The 23,449-nt window shown below is 42.2% G+C and overlaps 1 protein-coding gene across 4 annotated transcripts in view; it reads right to left on the bottom strand.

The window, feature by feature from the left end:
* Positions 1 to 23,449, bottom strand: part of DOT1L (DOT1 like histone lysine methyltransferase) — a 140,121-nt gene that overhangs the window by 16,380 nt on the left and 100,292 nt on the right. For all 4 annotated transcript variants that reach the window (XM_075204711.1, XM_075204710.1, XM_075204712.1 and 1 more), the window contains 8 exons: positions 19,423 to 19,560; positions 19,164 to 19,289; positions 17,774 to 18,240; positions 17,499 to 17,634; positions 17,207 to 17,350; positions 10,577 to 10,694; positions 8,503 to 9,032; positions 266 to 471 (listed from right to left, as the gene is read on the bottom strand). In XM_075204711.1, the coding sequence (XP_075060812.1) occupies positions 266 to 471; positions 8,503 to 9,032; positions 10,577 to 10,694; positions 17,207 to 17,350; positions 17,499 to 17,634; positions 17,774 to 18,240; positions 19,164 to 19,289; positions 19,423 to 19,560 (1,865 nt within the window). The remainder of the gene's footprint in view (positions 1 to 265; positions 472 to 8,502; positions 9,033 to 10,576; positions 10,695 to 17,206; positions 17,351 to 17,498; positions 17,635 to 17,773; positions 18,241 to 19,163; positions 19,290 to 19,422; positions 19,561 to 23,449) is intronic.

Here is a 23,449-nt window from a genome sequence, read left to right as displayed (position 1 = left end):
ACAATGACAGTACAACTTTACAGTCAATGTGCTTATACAGCATGTGGTAAGAAACAGGTTAATGTGATTATCTTTTACAGAATAATTCTGCCTAAAAGTGAATACTTGGTTTTGGGTGTATTTAAGAAAATTAATTTGATAACATGTTGGGTCATTTTTCCCTCTTGCACGTGTTCAGCATTGCCAGTTAATAAAATATAAAATGTATGACTTGGGTGAGTATAGCACATTACGTAGACTTTGGCCCCTATTAAATAATATTCACCTTGCGCTGTGGATTTCATCTTCTGATTCCATCTCGTCTTCTGTTGTGAGGGGCGAATAATGAACTCCATTAGTTGAGGGAATAGGTTTCTCTTTTTTTAACACTGGGGGTAACTCATGATCTTGGTACGGAGCAGGGGAGCTTTTCAAAGAGTTCTCTGGAGATGAGATAGCAGTGATTTCCAAAGGTTGGTTAATGTTATTAACCTGGAAAAGAAAGATCAGAGTTTAAATATCAAAGAGTGTGGAGGAATATTAAAGTAAAAGAAGAATCATGCTCTCCCTCCAACACGATACAATTTCTTCATGCTGCATTAACTACACCCTTGCTTTAAATGTATCTGGAAACATTAAGTAACACAACCATGGTGTATATGTATGCGTATTTGAAAGCCGCAAATCCCGTGCTCAAAAAATATTACACGGGATTTTCGGCGATCCCGCCATCAATTGAATATGCCGCTAAAGGTCTATCAAATAATCCGTTACAATTAGTCCTCCCTGACTGCCTCCGACTTCGCCTCCTTCTCCTCTAAAATCGAGGCCATCCGACTTGAAATCTCCTCCTCCACTCCTCCCACTCTTCCGTCCCCCGTCCCCCCCCCCCAACCACCTTCCCCTCCACTCCTTCTGCCCCACTACCGGCAAGGAAGTCCACTCTCTCATTTTATCCTCCCGTCCCCCACTACCTGTCACCTGGATCCCATCCCCTCCTACCTTCTTCGCTCCCTTTCCCCCACCACCTGCTCCCACCTCTTTAATCTCTTCCTCTCCACTGGCATCTTCCCCTCCTCCTTCAAACATGCTTTCGTATCCCCCAATCTTAAGAAACCTAATCTCGACCCCACTTCTCTCTCAAACTATCGCCCCATATCTCTTCTCCCCTTTGCCTCCAAAATTCTCGAGGCTCGTCTGCAGCCATCTCACCTCCTACCTTTCTGAATACTCCCTCCTTGATCCTCTCCAGTCTGGTTTCCGCCCCCTCCACTCCACTGAAACTGCCCTGGCTAAAGTCACCTCCTCTCTGCTAAAGCCAGGGGCCACTGCTCCCTTCTCATCCTCCACCTCTCTGCAGCCTTCGACACCGTTGACCACCCCCTCTTCCTTCACACCCTCCAGTCTTTCAGCCTCTCCGGCCCAGTCCTGTCCTGATTCACCTCTTACCTTACTCACCGATCCTTCTCTGTCACCACCTCTGGGTCCCTCCCCCCCCTCCACCCTTCCAGACGGGGTCCCTCAGGGCTCTGTTCTGGGACCATTACTCTTCTCTCTATACACCTCCTTCATGGGTGAACTCATCAGCTCCTTCGGCTTCAGCTACCATCTTTATGCTGATGACACTCAACTATACCTCTTCTCCTGATCTCTCTCCCTCCCTCCTCTCTAGAGTGTCCGCCTGCCTCTCTGCCATCATCTCCTGGATGACCTCTCGATTCCTCAAACTTAACCTTGCCAAAACTGAGCTCATAGTTTTTCCTCCCTCTCATACCTCATCCCCTTCTGACCTCTCCATCACTGTCGACAACACTTCTATCTCCCCTGACCCCCAACTTCACTGCCTTGGTGTCATCCTCGACTCCTCTCTCCCCTTTGGCCCCCACATCCTCTCTTGCTAAATCCTGCCGCTTCCAGCTGCGTAACATCGCTCGCATCCGGCCCTTCCTCTGCCAAGATGCCACCAAATGCCTTATCCACTCTTTGATCATCTCCCGCCTGGACTACTGCAACCTCCTCATCACTGGTCTCCCCCACTCTCATCTCGATCCCCTTCGATCTGATCTTAACGCTGCCGCTAGGCTTATTTTCCTTTCTCGCCGCTCCTCTTCTGTCTCCCCCCTCTACCTAGCCCTTCACTGGCTCCCATTCCCCTTTAGAATCCTCTTTAAGCTCCTCACACTCACCTACAAGGCCCTCGCCAACTCCACTGCGCCCTACATCTCCACCCTCCTCTCTATTCATGCTCCACCCTGCCCTATCCGTTCTGCCTCTGACCGTCGCCTCTTCCCCCCCCTAACCTCCTCCCACGCGCGTATCCAAGACTTCGCCCGCGCTGCCCCCCTCCACTGGAACAAGCTCCCTCCCTCCATCAGAACTTCCCCTAATCTGTCCAGTTTCAAACGGGCCCTAAAAACCCACCTTTCTTCTTAAAGCCTTTATGTCTCCCACTTAACTTCCTACCTTATCTTCTGCCTCCGTCCCCCTACTCTCCCTGTCTGTCCACCCCTCCCCTTAGATTGTACGCTCCTCTGAGCAGGGCCACTCTCCTCCTGTTTCCACCAATTCTAACTCTGCTCTCCAGCTTAGTCCTCCTCCTCGAGGGTCCTCCACCCCACGTCCACTCTTGCTCCCTCCTCCCCCCTGGGGGTCTCTCTGTCTTCCGCGCCCTCCTTCTTGGGCCCCGTCGTTTGCGGATCCATCCTCCCCCTTCCCCGCCCTCTCTAGCTGTGCATTGAGCTAACTGAGTTACTGTGCTTACTGTACTGTGCTGTCTCCCTTAGTATTGTAATTTGTTTGTCCCTGTACGGCGCTGCGGACGCCTTGTGGTGCATTATAAATAAAAATTAATAATAAGAAATAATAATGTTTATTTATATTTAAGCTAAAAAAGGAAACAAGGCTGTTCTATTGCTGGGCATTGATGTGAGTAAGATCAAGAAGTCATATTTGGAATGTAACATAAAACAGCCAATGGCTCTTAAACATAGGTGAGAAAACCTCTTATTCTGGAGTAAAAAAAAATAAAAAAATTAATGAGATGAGAAAGTTATATATGTGCTATAAAGTTTCTGCATCAGAGCTGTAGATCTGTAGTCAGATGAGTATATTCATAGCAGAAACCAAAGGGAATCCAGATTGTACAAGCATGCACAATCCCTTCAAAACGGAAAGGGGAAAAAGCAAAAAAAGTTCTACAACCTTTGCTCTTAAAATAGATACAATACGGATTTGAGAGTAAGGGGCAGATGAAGTGTTGGTCATAATTTATGGCAAAAGCATAGCTATAAGTTACGTCAGGTTAAACATTCAATTAACATGCAGTGCCACACACATTGTAAAACACAACAGTCTACAAATTACTTAAACTATAAAGTAACAGGGGAAGGGGGGGAGGAGGGGTTTAAACAACAACTGCTACAACGAAAGTAAAAGCAGCCTAAGCTGGTATCCACAAAATTGAGGATAACAAAAAGCTTTGGGTACCCCTGAAATTGCAGGCACTAGGCAGCTATGGTCAGTCAACACTGGGGACGCTATAGCAGGAAAAACTGCAGCTTAGGGTTGGGCTGCAACAGTACCAATCAGTCCTAGGCCAGTCAAGCACAGTGGTAAATTCACTAGGGAGATTGGTGAATTGTTAATTCTCCTGGGAGGTGGGTGTGGGTTAGTACTGCAAGCTCTAGCATACTTACAGCTGCGAAGACATGCTGGCACTTGAGGAACCCAAAACTTTATTCTAAATAAAGACCAACTCTCCCACACACACAGTCCTCATTACATTGACCATCTTTATTATCTTAACCTAGTATATGGCTGGAATCTTCTTGCAATCCAAGTCTTCACAAAATATAACAAAATTAAAACCCCTGATAGGACAACGCTCTCTTAGCTCCATTGCTAATAAGCTCTTGTACGCAGCGCAGTAATATTTACAACTTGAGAATGTCCCAAGCTCTAAGACCAGTCAATGGGAATTTAACATACTTACAAACTGAGATGTAAGTAATTTTACTATGCATGCGTAGTACGGAACATTGCATTTTACACTTCCAATTTGGTTTTATACATGAGCCCCTAAGAATGTACAGAACATCTTTGGGTTCTCATAACTATTTACAGGATAAAATAGTAAAAAGCATTAATAAAGCAGTAAGATTTTGGTTACGTATTTATCACTAAACTAATTTTGCTATTTCATCTTTGTCAGGAATTCCAAAACCAGAATCTTATTGGTTTATGAATGCTGCTTATTTTATATTGTAATTAGGTTAAAATAAAGCATATTATGAAATGTCCCACTCTGAGTTTTACGTTCTACACTCTTAAATGCAAGGAATGACAACTGCTAATTCTACAGGATTAATTAGATACAAAAAAAGAGGATTTATGTACTTACGTTAAATCCGTTTCTCCGATTCCGTCTGGGGGACACTGCCTACCATGGGTTGTGTAGGGGAGCACAGGAGTTGGCACCTAGCTAGTTAATCTTTAGCACTGCTGACAGACCCCTCCCTATACAATCCCCCTGTCTCTTCCTCTTCCTGTCAATTAAAAAGCCCCAAGGAGAAAAGGCCAATCAACCAAAAGAACACAGAAGAAAAGCAGAAGGGAGAGATCGCAGTGTCCCCCACACGGAATCAGAGAAACGGATTTAACGTAAGTACATAAATCCTTTTTTCTCTTTCATCCAGTCTGGGGGACACTGCTTACCATGGGGACGTTCTAAAGCAGCCCCCTAAGGGTGGGACCACTCTGAAAGCCCCCGCTCGTAGAGCACTACGAGCAAAATTTGCATCCGCAGATGAAAATACATTAAACTGATAAAGTTTTGTAAAGGTGTGGACAGAGGACCAGGTGGCTGCCCTGCAAAGCTGGTCTGCAGAAGCCCCACTTCTCACTGCCCAAGACGCCCCCACCGCCCGGGTGGAATGGGCCTTAAATCTCTCTGACACAGGATGGTTAGCTTTGATGTAACCCGAGTAATTGTTGCCCTAATTCATCTCGCAATTCACTGCTTAGAGGCTGGCCAGCCTCTATGAGAATCAATAAGGACAAACACTTTACACCGAATTTGGGAAGCTCTCTAACATATAAGCAGAGAGCGCTAACCACATATAATATATATCCGTATACACCTGATCAGACAGGTGTATACGGAAGCTGTCCGTAATACCGGAACCACAGTTTTCTGGCTCAAAAGAAAAGCTGAAACACCCTTCGGAACAAAGGAAGGGAGAGTTATGAATACCGCTCCGTCCTCATGTAGCATCAATTATGTTGTCGACAGGACAGAGATCCCAACTCTGAACTTTTACGAGCGGAAGCAATGGCTAAGAAAAACATAACCTTGCAGCTTAGGGACCTAATCTGTTGAAAGTAAGGATTTAAAGAAAACCCTGTAAGCATATGAAGCACCAGGAAAAGATCCAATGGTGTTGTAGGAGAAGTGAAAGGAGGCTAGATATGCAAGACCTCCTGAAGAAACGTCCTGATGTCTGGCATATCTACTAACTTCAGGTGGAAGAAACTGAAAGGCAGAAACCTATACCTTTAAGGAGCCTAAGCAGACACCTGCCTCAAGACAATCCTGAAGAAAAGGCCAGAATTTGGATAAGACGAAAAGAGGACGTATGACAAGACCTATTGTCACACCCTGTGACATAGGCTCGCCAAATGCGACGATATATGCGAGCCGAACAGGTTTACAAGCTCATAGCAGAGTGTCCACTACACTGGGGGAAAAAAATCCCTAGCCCTCCAGAGCCTGGCTACAACAGTCATGCGGTTAAATTTAGCAGAGGTAAATCCTGGTGATGAAAAGGACCCCGAAGGAGAAGATCTTGTCAGTGCGGAAGACGAAGTTCTTGCCCTACTGTCATAAAGATTACATATGCGTACCACACTCGCCACGGCCATGCAGGTGCTATCAGAATTACCGACAGACTGCCTTGCCTCACTCGTCTGAGTACTCAAGGAAATATGGGAATTGCGCAAAACCCGGAAAACTTCCTGATGTGTATGGAGGCCATGATATCTATATCCGGTAGACCCCACCTCTGAACCAGAGACTGAAAAGCTTCCGGATGGAGGTACTACTCCCCTGGCATCATCACATTGCGACTGAAATAATCGGCCTCCAGGCTCTTTATTTCTGAAATGCACACAGCCGAGATTGCTGGAACACACTGTTCCGCCCAAGCGAATATCTGAGCCGATACCCGCATTGCCGTTGCTTTTCTCGTTCCTCCTTGTCTGTTGACCTATGTCACAGCCATGGCATGACGGACTGAACTCTGAGAAGATGACCCTGGAGAAAGGTTCGGGCCCCCCGTAGGGCCAAAAGGATTGCCTTCAACTCTAATAAGTTGATGGATAGAGAGGACTCCTGGACTGACCCTGGAGCCGGAGATGAAGGGATACCGCCCCAACCCTTCAGGCTGGTGCTTTGAATTTCTCGCATCCGGAGACAGAGAAACTTCTGGCGCTCCAAACGTAGGTGGGATCCCGACCCTCCTGTGAAGAGGTCCCACTACAAGCACCGGGCCTCATATCTGGCGTTTTTTTCCTGATTAGACACGTGAACCTGATCAGGATTAAATTTTGTTTCCCCTTCCTCAGAAAAGGATTTGCGGATCTACCAGATTCCCTTTTAGTAGGGGCCAAATATGGGGATTCAGAAACTGGTCTAGCTTGTCGAGACATGTGTCTGATCAGTTATGAAAAAAAGGGCCTGATACAGCCGTTCCCCGCAGCAGGACCCCCCACTTTATCCAATATAGAAGAAAGTGTTGTTGAGCTTGTCAATAACTAAGTAGATTTAGTGAGAAGCTGAGCTAAAGAGTAAACTGACTGTGGTAAGTAAACCTTGCATTTATAACAGGTAAAATATTTTTCTATAGGACCTTTTCCTTTATCTAACATTTTACAAAGGAAAGTGTCACAAGCACACCATTGACTTGGAGACAGAGAGGAAAAAAAACAAGTAATTAACTAATCTACAGTAAAAGTTGCACTTGTTCCTTTAACAATGTTATTTGTGTTTTGGCAAGTAATAGTACTATAATATTACCCATACTAGCCCCACTTTGTCAGTAAAGCAATACAGTTTTTATAAATGCTTAATCAAAAAAGAATACTTAGCCAAAAGGCCAACAGGAGAGAAGTCCACCAGCCATGTCCTGATGCTTGCTCCCACAAGGCAGTCTCTGTTCCCAGGCTTCTTCTTATCCTCCAGAAGACCGGAATACTGCCCGTAAATTGAAGAGCAGGGGAGTTCTATATAATTTTAACTCCCCCTCTTCCATATTCTGTCTATTTTTTTTTTTTTTTAGAAAAATTAGCAGAGTACTGTAGACCTCGAAAAGATTGAGGTCTCCTGCAGCGGTTCTAACCCCGATGCCCCCTCCTATTACTGAGGGGGGATCTTGGTATAGCCCTTAATTTGATCTATCTTTTTTTTTTTTTTTTAAGGACTCTATGTCCAGCAGAGTAATGGAGACCTCTAAATTCGAGGTCTCCTGCAGCGGTGGGACCCCGATGCCCCCTCCTATGTCTGAGGGGGGATCTCGGTCTGCCCCCTTCTTTAGTTAGTAATTTGCCCAGGCTCCGTTGTAAAATTAAAGATGGCGCCCGGCTGATTATCCGATAACTGACGCTCTATGCCGCAGTGGCAGCGCAGGTTAGCGGGGAGGCTGTAAGAGTGACAGTGGTCCGTAAAGACCGCTTGTCACTCTAATTTGGACACTATAAAACTCTGCCAGTGAGAGCCCTCGGCTCTCATCTGACCGAGCAGTGTTCATGCTGCTGCTGTGGGAGTGTGTTCTCTATGGTAGAACACTCTCCCAGCTCTGCTTCCAAAATAAAAGTCCTGTAACAAAGTAAAAGTTAGATAAAGAAAATGTAACTTAAAATCAAATTAAATCAATAAAATAAAATTTATACAACACTAGCATAAAAAAAAGGCAGCCCAACTCCTTTGGGCACCTAGAAAAAACTGGCAGGAAGAGGAAGAGGCAGGGGGATTGTAGAGGGGAGGGGTCTGTCAGCAGTGCTAAAGTTAACTAGCTAGGTGCCAACTCCCGAGCTCCCCTCCACAACCCCATGGTAAGCAGTGTCAACCAGACTGGATGATAGAGAAAGAACAGTTGTCAGCATTTATTTTTACTTTTAGAAATCCATTTAAGATTAGTGAGGACAAGCTCTGGCAACTGTGCCGTATTTTATGGCCATATATAGCGTATCCCCTAAAAACACAGGTAAAGTCACGTGTGGGCATATTTATTTTGTACTAGAATTATATAGATGGTTGTAGGTGAAAAGTGCCACTTTCTATTTAAATAAAGTCTCCATAAATCACAGTTCAATATGCAATACAACATTTGGCAAATACAGTGCATGTTCTTTGCTTAAAACACCTGCCTAAAACAGGCATTACAGCAATATGATAATCAAAGCAAATAGTACATGTCAATCCACTTTTATGCAGATAATACACGTTGTATAAAGAGGAAAACTGTATACCATCGAGCTGATGTTCAACGGTGACCCTGAGGTATACCCACTCAATCCAAGAGATGATGAAAGGGATCTGCGTTTGGGTGAAACCCCCAAAGAGTGACAGCCAGCAGAGGATCTCTTTCTGCGACTCCCTCTTCTTCTGCCATCCTGACCTGGACCACACTCCATACGAATAGTGGCAGTAAGTGGGCTATGTTTACTCGATGGTGACCTCCCCGAAGAACCTCCACCACCGCTGGTTATAGTGAATATTATTCGCCTCTTGGCTTCTATTTCTGCATCGCTGGTATCTATTTCCCCTTCACCAGAAATTTTACTCGGATCTGGAAGTGCACGGGGACTGTTGGAATTCGGAAAGTGAGCAGGTGAACGCTGAGAGGACTGCTGGTGATGAGAAGGTGTGGAGCTCCGAGATCCCCCAGAGTTTGAAAGAGTGCCTGAATTTGAAGAGTCATCCATGCAATCAGTCTCTGATCCATGGCTGTTCAAAACTGGTCCATTTAGAGATGATGACCAGGTTGGGTAAAAGAAACCTAAAACAAAAAGGAGAGGGATAGAGTAAGTTCTTATTAAACAGACAAAATAGCAACTCCTAGAAAGTTTGTGCCCGAGTGTCTTTTTATAGACAGACTCTACAATAGTATATTGTAATGGCTTCTGTCCCTGCATTATTTACTTGCTTACATTGTTTACTTTCATCTGCTGGGGGCCACATCAATGTCAATGAATTTCATATTACCAGTGCTTTCCATCAGTTAAATAACATAGTTGGACCAATGAAAATGGTTACTGGGAAATTTAAATGGTAACCCCTGAAAAATTAATAACAAACTCTGCAATAAACAAACATTACATATAGTCTCAGAGAGCATTTTATTGTAGCAAAAGGACCATAGGGATGTAATGATTGGTGCTATGTGGTATATCCGTGGAGGGCTTTTGAATTGCAGGAACTCACACTTTGAACTGAGAAAGTTTGGGAACCAATGCCATAGGCAAAAACCTCATTTAGTTTTGGGCAGTGAGACATTGTCTGTTTTTTTGAACATACAAATAATATTACAGGTGTACTGTAAAGTGTATTTTATTCAAATTTAGGGACCCCAGTTGTTTACTCTTTACTCTTGATTTTGAATGGCATATAAAGTAAAATTATAGTAGAGTCTACAACATTTCAAAACCACACCCATAGATATACAGAGTTATATTTTAGGAAGGACAATGCAAATTACAGGATTCACCAGTGAATACATACCATTGTGTGTCTATTTTCCTTTATATTGAGTCATCTTGAAGCATATTTGGATATGCATTTCGTGATGAGGTCTTGTTTAGTAAATAGACACCTTTTACAAGAGTGTAATTGTCAAATGCTTCACAAGAGAGCTGCTGTCAACGATTGTATCTAATTGTACGCTTAATTCTCCCAATTTCAATATATTTACCAATGCTTTCCAGATATCCCCTCACACTAGGATTTATATTAATACATAAATTAAGCTAAATAGAAAAACTAATGTTTAATGAACAGGGTGGCCCAAAATTGTCAATAGGGTGGACACAGTTAACACAATATGCATTTTGTTCGGTGTATCCACAAAGGCAGGAACAGAGCTCATGTAAACATCAGGATGTGGGTGTGAACCTTGGAACGCACTAAGCAGACAAATAGACATGCACCTGTCGGGTGATTGGTTTACAGATTTGGGTTCCTCTTGCAGTCAGTTGTCTGCCATTACTGACCAAACCTGCTGGTGCTACTGGTCACAAGACACTAACAGACTACTGAGTAATTGTATCAATCAGCATTCTTGTCAAATTGACAATTTTAACTGAGGGCTTTAAAACTGCAATTTAAGTCATTTTCTGGCATGCTGGGCTGAAAAATATTTTTCTTTAAACATCACCTCATTTTTCTATAGTATACATTTGTATTTTGAATGCATTACCATTTACTTTTTTATTTTTCTCACACTGCAAAAAAATTATGAAAATATATGCATATTATCAAAGGGAAGGTAATAGGCAATGGTTGGGGGAAGGTCACGCCAATAAAATGTTAAGTGGGGATTCTTACCTGAGGTAGCCAGTGGTTTTGAGACAGCAGCATAATTGAAACTATTATAAGTAGCACCATAATGATTCTCCGTGTTAGAGCTGTCCCTGGTTTGACACCCAGGACTGGGACTATTTCTCTGGAAACCATAAATCAAATACATAATGAGTTAAAGTGACAAGATCAAATGAGTACCAATGAAATACACAGTCCTAAGAAAATATTACATAATATTGCATATTATATTGATACTTTTGGCAGTGACATTTCAGAAATGGTTTCTCTATTAATAATCACATAAGCATACTTCAAATGAGGAATAGGGGGATTTTATTTAATTATTAAATTACGTAAAATCTTTTTCTTGGAGGAATAAAGAGTCAGTGCAGATGACTCAGAGTTAAATCTTTAGTATTGGATTCTCCAGTTCCCCATTGGGAAAGGAACAGACACCTATGTTTTAAACATCTATGCCACAATAAGCAGCCGGTCGTTTAGTTTTCCTGCACTGGCATTAAGATGCTGCAAGAAAAGGAATATACATGGAGTGGAAAAAAACGCCTCTAAGTAAGTGCAGATGACCCAAAGTCGTCCAGGAAGAAATAGAGGGGGGACTAAAGGGACACTTGCAGAACAACTGCATGCAAAACTTTCTGGTCAAAAGCCACCAAATCAGAGGCAGCAATGTAAATATGGTAAAACTTAGAGATTGTGTGGAGAAATGACCAAGACAATGTGGCCAGACATACGTGTTCTACTTACACCATACTGGACAGAGCCCAAACGACAAGCAATAATTAAGCTCACAAGGAAAAAAGGAATCTGCTGTGCCATCTGGCAATTGAGTTTGTGTACGCAAAACAGAATTTAAAAAGGGAAGAGCAGTCTAACATATGAAGCAATCATTTATTATTTTTTATATAGTGCCAATCTTATTACACAGCGTTCTAGAGAGATTATGTAGTCATTCACATCAGTAGGAAATGTAGATTTTCAGAGTTTACAATCTAAATTCCCTACCACACACCTTCAGACTAGGGTACATTTTGTCAGAAGCCAATTTACAAGTAATGAAGAAACCATAGCACATGTAGCAAACCCCGCAAACACAGGGAGAACATACAAACTTGGCTCCATCATTCAATGTGTGGGCAAAAAGATAAAAAATAATGAACCTGTAAATATTAGGCAATAGTGCGTAGCAGAACCTTATTCAAACAAAATATTGTTTCTTATAGGACAAGCCCCAATATTAAATTCCCATGCAAAGCAAATAGCTAATTGGAAGTCTAGACTCCAGGTGAAAATTTTATCTTGCCAGAGACCAGCTCAAAGAGAGGGTGTTTCAGTATAGAGAAAACAAGGTTACGATAACAAGGGTGAAGAGTAGGCTACCTGAAGGGTGGCTGGATATGGTAAACTGCTTGAAAGAAACAAAAATGTCCGGGTGTCAAGCTATATATTTGTATATTGGTCCCAAGGCCGCTACCTGCATCTTGAAGGAAAATAAGTTGAGGCCTTCATCCAGACCCTATTGCAGAAATGTCAAAACAACTGTATGGAATGGCAAAAGAGCTGATCACCAATATAGAAAAAATTTCCAAATCTGGCGATAGGCTCTTTAAATACATGACTTCTTTGTTGTAACGCTTTACAAACGAGTCTGAGAATCCCTTCAGATTTGGGATTCAAGTGACAAGCAGTAAAGTGGAAAAAGGTTAGATTGAGGTAGCAGGCAGTTCCTAAGTGAGCAGATCTGGTATTAAAAAAAAAAAAGAAAAAGCTGGATTGAAATACAATGTCCCTGGAGAATCTGATAAAGGAAAAATTGTCACTGAAAAACCAAATATCTTAGATGCAGAAGCACTGCTTGGAGTTGCAGGTGTGGATCAACATGCTTTCTGTAATCTGCCAGAGTTCCTAAGGCAATAGAACAAAAATGTAAGAACGGAGGGGCATAGTAGGGGAGGAGTGCGAGGAACAAACAAGTTGATAAGTGCCTAAACTCCTAGTCCCACGTACTATTCATCAATGTCTCGCAGTGTCCCCCAATGGTAGGAAAGAGAAATGTAACTTTCATGTGGGAACTGGTTAGTTATTAGTTGTGTGACCATGAGGCCCTGAAGTTGAAGGCAATCATTGGCTGACACATGGAGCTGTGCAAGCAACTGAACAGTGGATGATGCAAGTTTATTTAGAATCTACTCTTCTGGCTAGGGGTAGAAGATGATCCAAAAATTCAATCCGGTGAGAAAACTGAAGTGAACACCCTGAAACTCACCAACCAGACAAATTTGTGTGAAAACCAGAAAGCATATCTTGATTATCCTGTGGAGCCTGTTAATATGTTTATGAAGGAGGTCATCCATATATGGTTAGAGGAATACCCTCTTGCAGAAGGGTTGCTATTGCGAACAAGACTTTTGTAGAGCCTGTGATTCGATCCCCCTCCTCCACAACAGGAAGAAATCAATTATTGTATACATCTCTATTGGTGGTGTATATTATTGTAAATGCAAAAAATTATTAAGGTATTTCATTTTATGATGTATGATGACCATTAAGTATGGATTGGTCTGTTTTGGTATGTGCAAAATTTCGCTAGGTTCAGCGACTGTACCTGTTTCAGCATAGTTTGCATTGTACTTTCCATAGGATGTGAGGGAAAGCATTATCCTGACAACCATATTCCTTTCTTGAATGAACTGGGCAAAAACCACAAGAGGTCTAACTCCTGTAAGCTAAATTGTTCCAATAAATCAAACCTGTACAGATATATGCAGGTATTGTGTAAACACAGAATAATCAAACCAGTACTTAAATCCAATTTTTAGAACCCCATTGTTCTGTGTTTCCAGAGCTACACCCTGGTGCCATCCAAACAGTATGTAATATTGCTGGGTTGAAAGCTTTTCTGTTTGGGACAGGAAATATCTGTCCAAATAATTTATGAGGGGAGAAATTAACTGCACATGAGTGGAAAGTCCTTAAACATATGTCTTGTTGAATTTAGTCCAGATTGGGTGGCTCAATGCAGTCTAACCCATGTCCCAGATTGGCCCACAAGGATTGGTCCAGTAAGAAAAGTGCCAAATTGAAGAAATGGCAGGGATGGAAATGTTTTGTTTGGCTCTATATCTGCAAGATGCCGATACCTGCTGTATTCCGGTGACCTACACATAATAGCCAACACTACCATGGTGAGCAGTTGACACAGATTGGCCAGTAACAGCAAGTTGATAGCAAGGGGAGCCCCAAGACAAATCTTTAAAACCAACCCTCCAAAAAGGCTAGAACAAAAAACCAGTTCACAGATTTGGGCCATGAAATTAAAAATCTTCATACTTTACAATGGAAGGGTGAATATGGATGTGCAGGTAGGCTTCTTTGAAGTCATTGGGATGTGAAAAAGATATCCTCTTCCATGGAGTGAATATCTGAACTGACTCACATCATTTTAAAGAGATGAACACAACGCACCGCAAGATTGAGAAAATTCAGACTGAGAATGAACAATACCGGTCTTTCCTGACCAGAAATAAAATGGAATAGTATCCCTGAAACTGCTGATCTTGGGGAAAGACAGTGTGTGGTTTTCCCCCCAATTATCCTGCTTTTTTTCCAGCCCTGCTCCTTCTAATGGTTGCTGGAGACATCTCACCCTACCCTGCCCTATCCAATATCTGCTCACTCCATCTCAAGACTTTATATCCACCTAGTACTTCCAATTCCTCCAACCTTATCCACATATGTCCACTAATCTCTCTCCCCTATACATGTGCACTTTGTAACGCAAGATCTGTTTCTCTTCCTTTGAGGTAACACTATTCTCTCCTCTTCATCTTCGTGTTGGTGTAACTTCTCATCAACCAGGTCTATTTTCCCAATTTCTTGACAACTGTGATGGCTGCCACACTTCTTTACCATCCTTTGACCTGCCTACTCCTATTGGGATGACTTAAAGATTCCCATTGACAATGCCACTATCTCTGCTACCACAAAACTTCTTTACCTGATATCCTATGGGAGACACTGGAACACCATTGGTATAGATATGGTGTGAAGAGCTAAGGCACTTTAAATAGTTATTCAATGGCAAGCTTGAAATTAGATTGAAGTGCCTAGAGAGCCTGCACATTTCTTTTTGGGGCTGTGCTACAGCCCCATCATTTTAGTTATTACATTTATTGTATTTTTTTGCAGATGAAGGACGAATTCTGTTTAAAGTACAGCCTGTAGCGCCGATCTCCGGCGCAGGCAGCCACAACAACAGAGGCTAAGATAGGAGCGGGGTGAACAAGAAAAATCCTCTACAGGTAGACCTAGTTCCAAAGCGTTCCGACCTCCGGAAGAAACATGTTCATTGCGGCCACAGGCAGTGACCATGGATCCCAGAGCCACCGCCAACTGTGCAGTATGGGAGACATTGAGCTGCAGACTGCTCATGGGGACTGCTCCCGGTAATGCTCTTCTTCAGAAACGGGAGAACCAGTTTGGACACAGTCCATGGTTTAGGCCGTGACAGAATTAACACAATTAATTGCTAGTAGATGGCCGAGCAGAGACTCTCTTCTCAGCTTCCGTCTCTCAACTGGAGAAACCTGGCATCCCCCAACCCCCTACTCAGAGTCCCTTACAGTTCTAGGGACTTCGGCTGAATTGCTGAGGTGTGTAATCAGCAATATGGAACAGGGGGATATCTTGGTGTTCATTGATATCAAGGATGCCTACCTGCACATACCAATATGGGAGGAAAGTCAGTGTCTCCAAGCTCATTGTGCAGATTCAGCATTTTTGGGTCAGTGCCCTATTTGTCGGGATGTCTACGGGCCAAGGGTTTTTAATTTATGTCTTTACGGCAATGGCCTTGCTATGGGACCTGTGGGAGAAATGTGATCCCATACTTGGATGATCTTTTGATAAAAGTTCCCAGTCCTCAATCTTACTGCTCAACCAAAAAGTTTAAACTTCTGACCAACTTACTGGAGCTGAGGGCAGCACCAAAGGCACTGATCAGGGCCTGGCCCCTCTTTCTAGAAAAGCCATAAAGCTGCAATTGGACAAGGCCACGGCAGAGGCATATTTGAACCACCAAGGAGGCACTAGGAGCCCCAGGGCATGAGGGAGATGATTCCTGGGGTGGACAACTGGGAAAATGAGTGAGTATCTCAGCTGCCAGGGCATTCATCAAGCGAAGTGGTCATTCCACCCAGAGTTTTGTTATGGAACTTTTCTGCTCTTTTTATTGGTTTCACGTGTTACGCTCCTTTAGTGGGCTTTGCAAATTAAACTGAATTACTCAAAAGAGGTATATAGAGAGTGGGAGCTCATCCACTGAGATTTATATAAAGTGCCAGAGCTTCTCACAACACATATATACCCCATTGTAAATCCAGTATTACCCACGAATTAGGATAACAATGGAGCAAGTCTGCTCCATTCCTGGCAGATCAAACTAAACCAAAATAAAATCTACTTTCTTTAGAAGGGGTGTCTATAGCTTGTAAGAGTCAAGCTAAAAGCTTCAATAACTGATTGTCTTGCTCCCCGTCGTGAAGGAACAGACACTTCAGTTGCCTACACTAACAAAGGGCCAGTCCAAGAAAATATCCTGTCTAACTTAAGACTATTTTAGCTTGCTTAATATGGATTCACAGCAAACAGATGGAAGTATGCACTTCATTTTACCACACCAGTTTCACAGGAGCTGCACATCAATATCGTGTGCAGTTATTAAAATTTAGATGCCCAGGTTTCATTTTGGACTACCCCTCCAACATTTAAAATGCTAACACAAGCAGATAAGAGAAGTACTATTGTGCGGTGCGCTACTGACATTCTAATGTTTCGATTAAGGTTTAAACAGCCTTCAGCCAGTTACTTCAAGTCTTGCATGTTTATGTCTCCACTGTTTAGAAGACTGGCAAAAGGAGCTTCGTTTCAGAATGTGTAACGAGTCAGGTAAGATGTAAACATTTTAAAAGCTATAGAAGTTAGCTCTAAACATTAGATACCAGAAGTACATGCAGGAAGGAGAGCAGTTAAAGAAATTTGTCCAGCTTCCACTGCATGGAACTTATCCACTTTCAAAACTTTTGTATATCCGATATAGCTGATGGTAAAACATTTTTCTTCATATTAAAAAAAATGCAGAAAATGTTCTCTTATAAACAAATGACTGCAACTTTTCAGGCAACACTGGATTTTCACTACATTTTTATAGTAATTGTTCACCCATATTGCCTTAAATTGCAGGCAAGAAATAGTTAGGTGGATTTTGATGAAATAAATTAAAATAATGCTTTACTTGCTTTCCACTTTTTCTTTTAAAGCCCCACACTGCACTCCACTCTCCTTCCTACGCAGCCTGGAATAAATGCAGTCCATGCTCCTCCCGCATGAGCTTCCCATGCAACTGAAGGGGAAGTACATGGGTAAGGAATATCAACAGCTACTGACATATCAAGGAGGCCAAGCAGGAAAGAGTAATGTGAAACATTTAGACCTATAGAGGACAGTGGAGGATCAGGAGAGTAGAGCTAGGAAAGCTGGCATTTAATTTAGCTCATCAAACTTTACCCAAAACTAAAAATGTATCCTTAAAGCTTAGTCATAAAAGAGTAAGCACTAAATTAATCACAATTGCCTTACCTTTTCTACGCGGCTTGGCAGGACAACACTGGCCAGAGGGATACTGACTGGCAGTTTGTTGGGTTGGACTGTGCTCAGTGGGATACTAATAGGCAAACTGGTGATTGTTTCAGGATTAGAAGGAGAGCTCCGGTCTCTCAACAACTGCAAGAAAAAATATAAGCAATGAAGACAGAGCAGAGGTAACTTAATGTAGTAAAATAAACCATAAAATTTCAAGTTACAGAACAAGTGAAAGTATATTATTATATGGCATGTTAATATTAAGAAGAAATTTGAGGTAGCACCCCACCTTGTCAGTTACTCTTTCTGTAGATGTCTGCCCTGCCTCAGGAGATGAAGGGTGTGATTCCTGAGGACTAAGCTGGATGCCATTCAAGATCCCAAGAGTAGGGGACATAAAGCTGTTCTCTTTCACCACTTCACTCCTATAAATTGGTAAACCACCACAAACAGCAGATTAAGTACAGAATAGCAGGTAATCAATCTATCCAAAACACATTCTATAAAAACAAAAACAGATGACGAGAGCAAAAAAATATAAACCTTGAAGTCACTTGTTCTCACCTATGATTGATTTCAGAGCTTTTGCAATTAGGTGCAGGATCTTGATTAAGGTGACGCCTCATAGCAATTTTGGCAGGCGAGTAACGGGTATAGTCCGGTTGTGAGTGACCAGTTCTATCTCCCCTGTGTCGTGATACATGGACTGGGGTACTTGTAATACCATCAGCATGCTCCAATTGTGAAGGAGTGCCCTCTTTAGAGCATGGTCTGCTTCCCCCAAGGCGGCATGAGTGGTACAGTTCATTATGAGATGCATGACCATTGATTGAGAGCTCTGGGCCCAAGCCATTGGTGGTGGAAGATTGAGGGGTGGGCAAACGTGTATGTGATGTATCTGAGGGGTAGCGAACACCAAAGCCACCCTTAGAACGACTGTTGCCTGACGGTGGATCATCTGACAAAGTAGAAGACTTCAGTTGGAGCAGCTCATGTTGCCTCTGGAATTTCTCTAGCTCTACAATGCTGATCTGAAAATAAAAAAACAACTGATAACTAGATTCACCTTATCTAAATAATCATGTGTAATACTAAAAACTGATTGTACTTTTGTAGACTTTGTTGTAACACACTGTTTAAGGCAGGCCCGTCCAACCTGCGGCCCTCCAGATGTTGTGAAACTACAAGTCCCAGCACGCCCTTCCAGCTATCAACAGGTTGGGGACTTTAGTTTCACAACACCTAGAGGGCCGCAGGTTGGACAGGCCTGGTTTAAGGTATCACAGGCCATTATGCAGATAACTTTCAAGTCCTCTTTAAGTGTGACTAACACTCCATCTGTAAAGTATTCTTTAAATTAGACAGGCTATTCCTGTGAAGGATTTAATCCACCAGATAGTAACAAGGACTCTTTCACCAAAGCAAGTTTACTCCTGCATACTCTGGATATACATATACAAACCATAGATATACACACACACACATTAGGTTATCTGTTTTGATATTATGGGAATGTAAATAATCATGCTTCCTATCTCCTTGTATACATAAACATTGAAGTTAGTCACGTAGATTAAAACTTACCACTCCTTTCTCGGAAACATGCGTGCCCCATTAGACGGTATAGCACTTTGCAAAATACATTTACACAACTGCAGGGAGTTTTATTTAATGAAAACTGCCCCAGGGCTCTACTAGTTCTGTAATACATAATGAGCAAATCCTCTTGTTTCCCCACTATAAGATGGCAGAAAGGGACGTAGTTTGAGTGTGGAATATCACAATTCTCTCAGTGAGCAAGGGACAGGTCCGCCTGTCCACTGACAGATATTGGAGTACTCACTGTATTTGACCGCAGATTTGAGTGAACTGAAAAAATAAATAAATTTATACAGTAGTAATACTAAATCATATGTCTATGTACATAAGTTGCAGAAAGCATGTTGATCCACACCTGCAACTCCAAGCAGTGCTTCTGCTTCTCAGATATTTGGTTCTTCAGTGACAATTTTTCCTTTATCAGATTCTCCAGGGACAGTGTATTCCAATCCAGCTTCAATTCTTCGCAACGGGCCTTCAACTTCGGGTTGACGAAAAAAATGGAAAAAAAAATAATTTTTTTTTATGAGCATTCTCCCTTTTCATATGTTACTCGGACATACAATGTATCAGTTTTACTTTTATTTCCATTACACAGCCATCATTTTACTCACCAACTGCAAACTGCGGTTTCTCAGATCACAGTTTTCCTGCTCCAGCTGCCGACTCTGTTCTTTCAGCTGTAGGTTGTGAGCAGAGATCTCCTTCTGGGCCTGTATGAGATCCCTGTAAGTCAGAGCCTTAACTCCCAACTGTAAATAAAGTATAAACAGTACAATATAGATTACTCATTAATTGCCATTTGACAGAAAAAAAAAAATAAGATCATACAGTATTAAACTGCACAAGAATGCTATTAATGTTGAAAAACCCTAACTTAAAAGATGCAGGACCAACTATGCAAAAGATATTTGTTTTTTAGTTTCAGCCCCCCCAGGGGTTGCTTGATGGGCAGGTTCACTGGGGGTCTGAGGATTCTGCAATAAAGAAAACAGTAATTTTAAATTTAATGTTAAATCCATTTCTCCAAGTTCATTGAGGACACCGGAAAACATTGGGTATAATGTAGGAATTCAGGAATGTGGGTACTACAAGACATCTTCAGCAGTTCAACGTAGCTCTTGTGCCTCTATACCCCTCTCCCGTAAGGCCTCAAGGAAAAAAGGGGGGGAAAAAAAGTGGAAAAATAGGAGAGAACATCCTCCTCTTGAACAAACAAAACCCCATAAAATGTCACACAAAAGGAGAAAACAGACAGGGTAAGCACTCTGTTACACAAAGGATTAAAATTAAAGTATTTAATGTAACTGACTGGATGGGCTTACATCGCTACCCGGTCTGTTGGTGGAAGAAGGACGAAAGGATGCTCTTACAGTTTATCTGGATTTCTTTCTCAAAGTCAGTAACAGACTGACAACTCCTACTGGTGTCATCTTGCCACCAGACACTCAGTCTGTGAATGTCAACTGCACAATAGTCGTAGGAGAATCTTGCTGCCACCACTAGGCTCCGTTATGGCACCTAGAACCGCTTACTTCTGGGTAGCTGTTGCAGCCCCTCTTTGCTGTGGGTTGGCTGGTACCTTCTAACTGCTTTCCATGGATCAGGACTGCTGGGTAGTGGGCAGAGCACTGACAGACACTGTGTGCAACACAGGATAGCTGGGGAACCGCTTAGAAAATAAGCTCTTATCTATTGGTCATAGAATACAGCAGATCATAGATGTAGGGCAGAATCTTCAAGCCATAATATTTATTGCTCAAGGACCTTTACATACTAGTTTGAGGTACTGGTGATCATACAGAAGTGTAGATGGTATCTATATTAAATGGCCAAACAGGGCTCTCTATATACTGTGTCTGCAACTCATGTTTCCAGGGGGTAACAAAGCCTCCTGATCCTAACTGGCACCACAAAGTCTGAGACACTACATTCAATATTTAGCATCAGTATGTAATATGTTCCCTACACTTGGATTTAACACAATTTCAACTTAACAAAACTCACATTAATCTGATTTCCTAATTGCTTGCCGTTTCTTCATTCATGTAGTTCGCCTATCTTTTAACAGGACATGATACACAGGATAAAGAGAGTATTCACTGGTAAAAACACTGTTCAGTACAGGCACAATGCCCAATAAGCACTCACCCATCAGGTAGAGTAAGCCCGAAGATTCTCTGGAACAGACTGCCCTTCTCCAATCTAAGCCTGACCGATTACAGCTGTAATCTAACTAGCAAATGTAACAGGCATGCCAGACCCTCTTCTGCACATAATCAAAATCTGAAAGATCCACAGTCCTGAACACACCTTTAGTCCTAACATTTGCAAAGTTCTAACCACATCCAAAAAACTTCCACATACTATTACTCTGAAGACCTACTCTTGGTCAGAGACAGAATGGCATCTCCTGATTAATATGGAAAGAGGTTTGGGCCAAGGAACCGCTCTATCTTCATGAAAACAGAGACAAGGAGACTTGCAGGACAAGGATGTGCTCTCCAAAATCTTCTAGTTGATGAAATGGCCAAATGGAAATCCACATAAGGAATTTCAAGTCCACCGTGTCCAAGGGTTGGTTCAAAAGGGGAATGCAGCAAAGCATTCAACACCAAGTTTAAATCTCAAGGTGCCACTGGAGAAACATACAGAGCTTGTACACCTTGCAAAAAAAAACATTTGCACATCAGGCAACAGATCCAGTCTTCTTCAACAGAAGAATGAAAGGGCAAACACCTGAACCTTAAGAGATAAAGTGCAAGCCAAAATCCAGAGCACCCTAAAAGAACATAAGTAACCTGGACAACTGAAAATAGGCAAAATGCATTCTCCAAACCTTGATTCAGAGCACGAAGCAGTGTGCACCATACGCTCAGACAATCCTTTTAAAACCAGATGTTCTAAACAGTGATGAAGTAACAGTCCTGGAATGAACAGTCCATTGCAGATGTCATGACTGAACCACTGCCATGGAGAGAACATCGGTGTACCAGGTCCATCGAAGGAGAATAACTGGGACACCCTCCACCGGAGGAAACTGTTACCTTGTGGTTCCCCCTCGTTTATCTGACATGGCATCTACTAAGACCGCTGAGTATCTCTTACCCTGGAACAGAAGAGCTCCACCATGTGAAAAACATGCACACAGCGCTGAAAATGGCATTCGTTCTATATCTTTAAATTTGTGGAATACAAAGTATAATTAAAACTAATGCTTTAATATGTGTTTTACAATATAATAAAAACAACACTCAATGATAATAAAGCAATTGCTCTCATGATCAGTGCACTGATCCAACATCTCACCAGAACGTACACAATCAACTTCTTAAAAAACAACACACAAACAATCACGTGACCGTAATAAAATGAACAATCCAAACGTTAGCAGCAGATCCTTTAACTCATGCAAGTTGCAGGATGGGTCTCCTTGGCTCGGACTGTTTTTTTTTTACAGCACATCCCACAGATGATCGACTGGATTGAGATCTGGGGAATTTGTAGGCCAAGTCAAGACCTTTACTCAAGTCATGTTCCACAGGTATACGATGCACCTGGTGGTTCACATGATGTAAAATAAAACTTAATTCATTAGACCAGGCCATCTCCTTTCATTACCGTATGTTCCAGTTCTGGTGCTCTTGTGCCCATTGTAGACGCTTCTGGTGGTGGACAGGTGTAAGCATGGGCACTCTGACCAGTCCGAGATGCAATGAGTGTTCCGATAACTTTCTATCATAGGCAGCATTAACTTTTTCAGCAATTTGTGTACAGTAGCTCTTCTGTGGATTTGGACCAGACAGGCAAGCCTTCCCTCCCCAGGTGCAGCAAGGAGCCTTGGGCACCCAGGACCCTGTTGCCCGTTCACCAGTTGTCATTCATTGGACCACTTTAGTAGGTACTAACCACTGCATACTGGGAATGCCCTATAAGAACTGCCGGTTTGGTGATGCACTGACAGTTGTCTAGACATCACAATTTTTCCCTTGTCAACTTCAAGAATTGACTTCACTTGCTGCCTATTATATCCCATCTCTTGATGAATGCCATTGTAACGAGATAATCGAGGTTATTCACTTTACATGTTAGTGGTTTAAAGTTGTGGCTGATTGGGGTGCATACATATATACACATACAATTGTGCTGGGAATCACTGGTTAATAGAATAGTTTGATAGAAACAGGACTTATGCCGGAAAGTTTCAGTTGAAGACTCAAACGCTGTTGTTGCTATCTTGCAAATATGTTTTATAAAGGAAACCCAAAAACAGACAAACACTCTCCTTACTAACCATGAAAATGTTCTACCCATCATTAGAAATTTTGCCAAGGTCGGTCAATTATTCACAAATGATCTGTCAAAGGGCAACAACAGAGTTTGAGTCTTCATCGGCCACTTTCTTGTAGAATTCTATTTAAGTTTCAGGAGGTTGTTTTTGTTTTTTTTTGCTACATGCTGTCAATTCAAGTATATGACAAAAACTAAATATTTTCTGCAGTATAAAATTGTCGCCAAAAAAAGAAAAAAAAAAGAAAAAATATTCTAGATTGCTTGTTAGAGATATTATATTGACATTCGATTATTGACAATGCTATTTTTAAAAAAAAAAACAACAAAACATTCATACAAAAAGGGATG

Source organism: Mixophyes fleayi, chromosome 1 (genome assembly GCF_038048845.1).
Source record: "Mixophyes fleayi isolate aMixFle1 chromosome 1, aMixFle1.hap1, whole genome shotgun sequence".
Taxonomy (NCBI): Eukaryota; Metazoa; Chordata; class Amphibia; order Anura; family Limnodynastidae; genus Mixophyes; species Mixophyes fleayi.
Note: the sequence above shows the minus strand (reverse complement) of the source record. Positions and strands in the feature narration are given on the sequence as shown.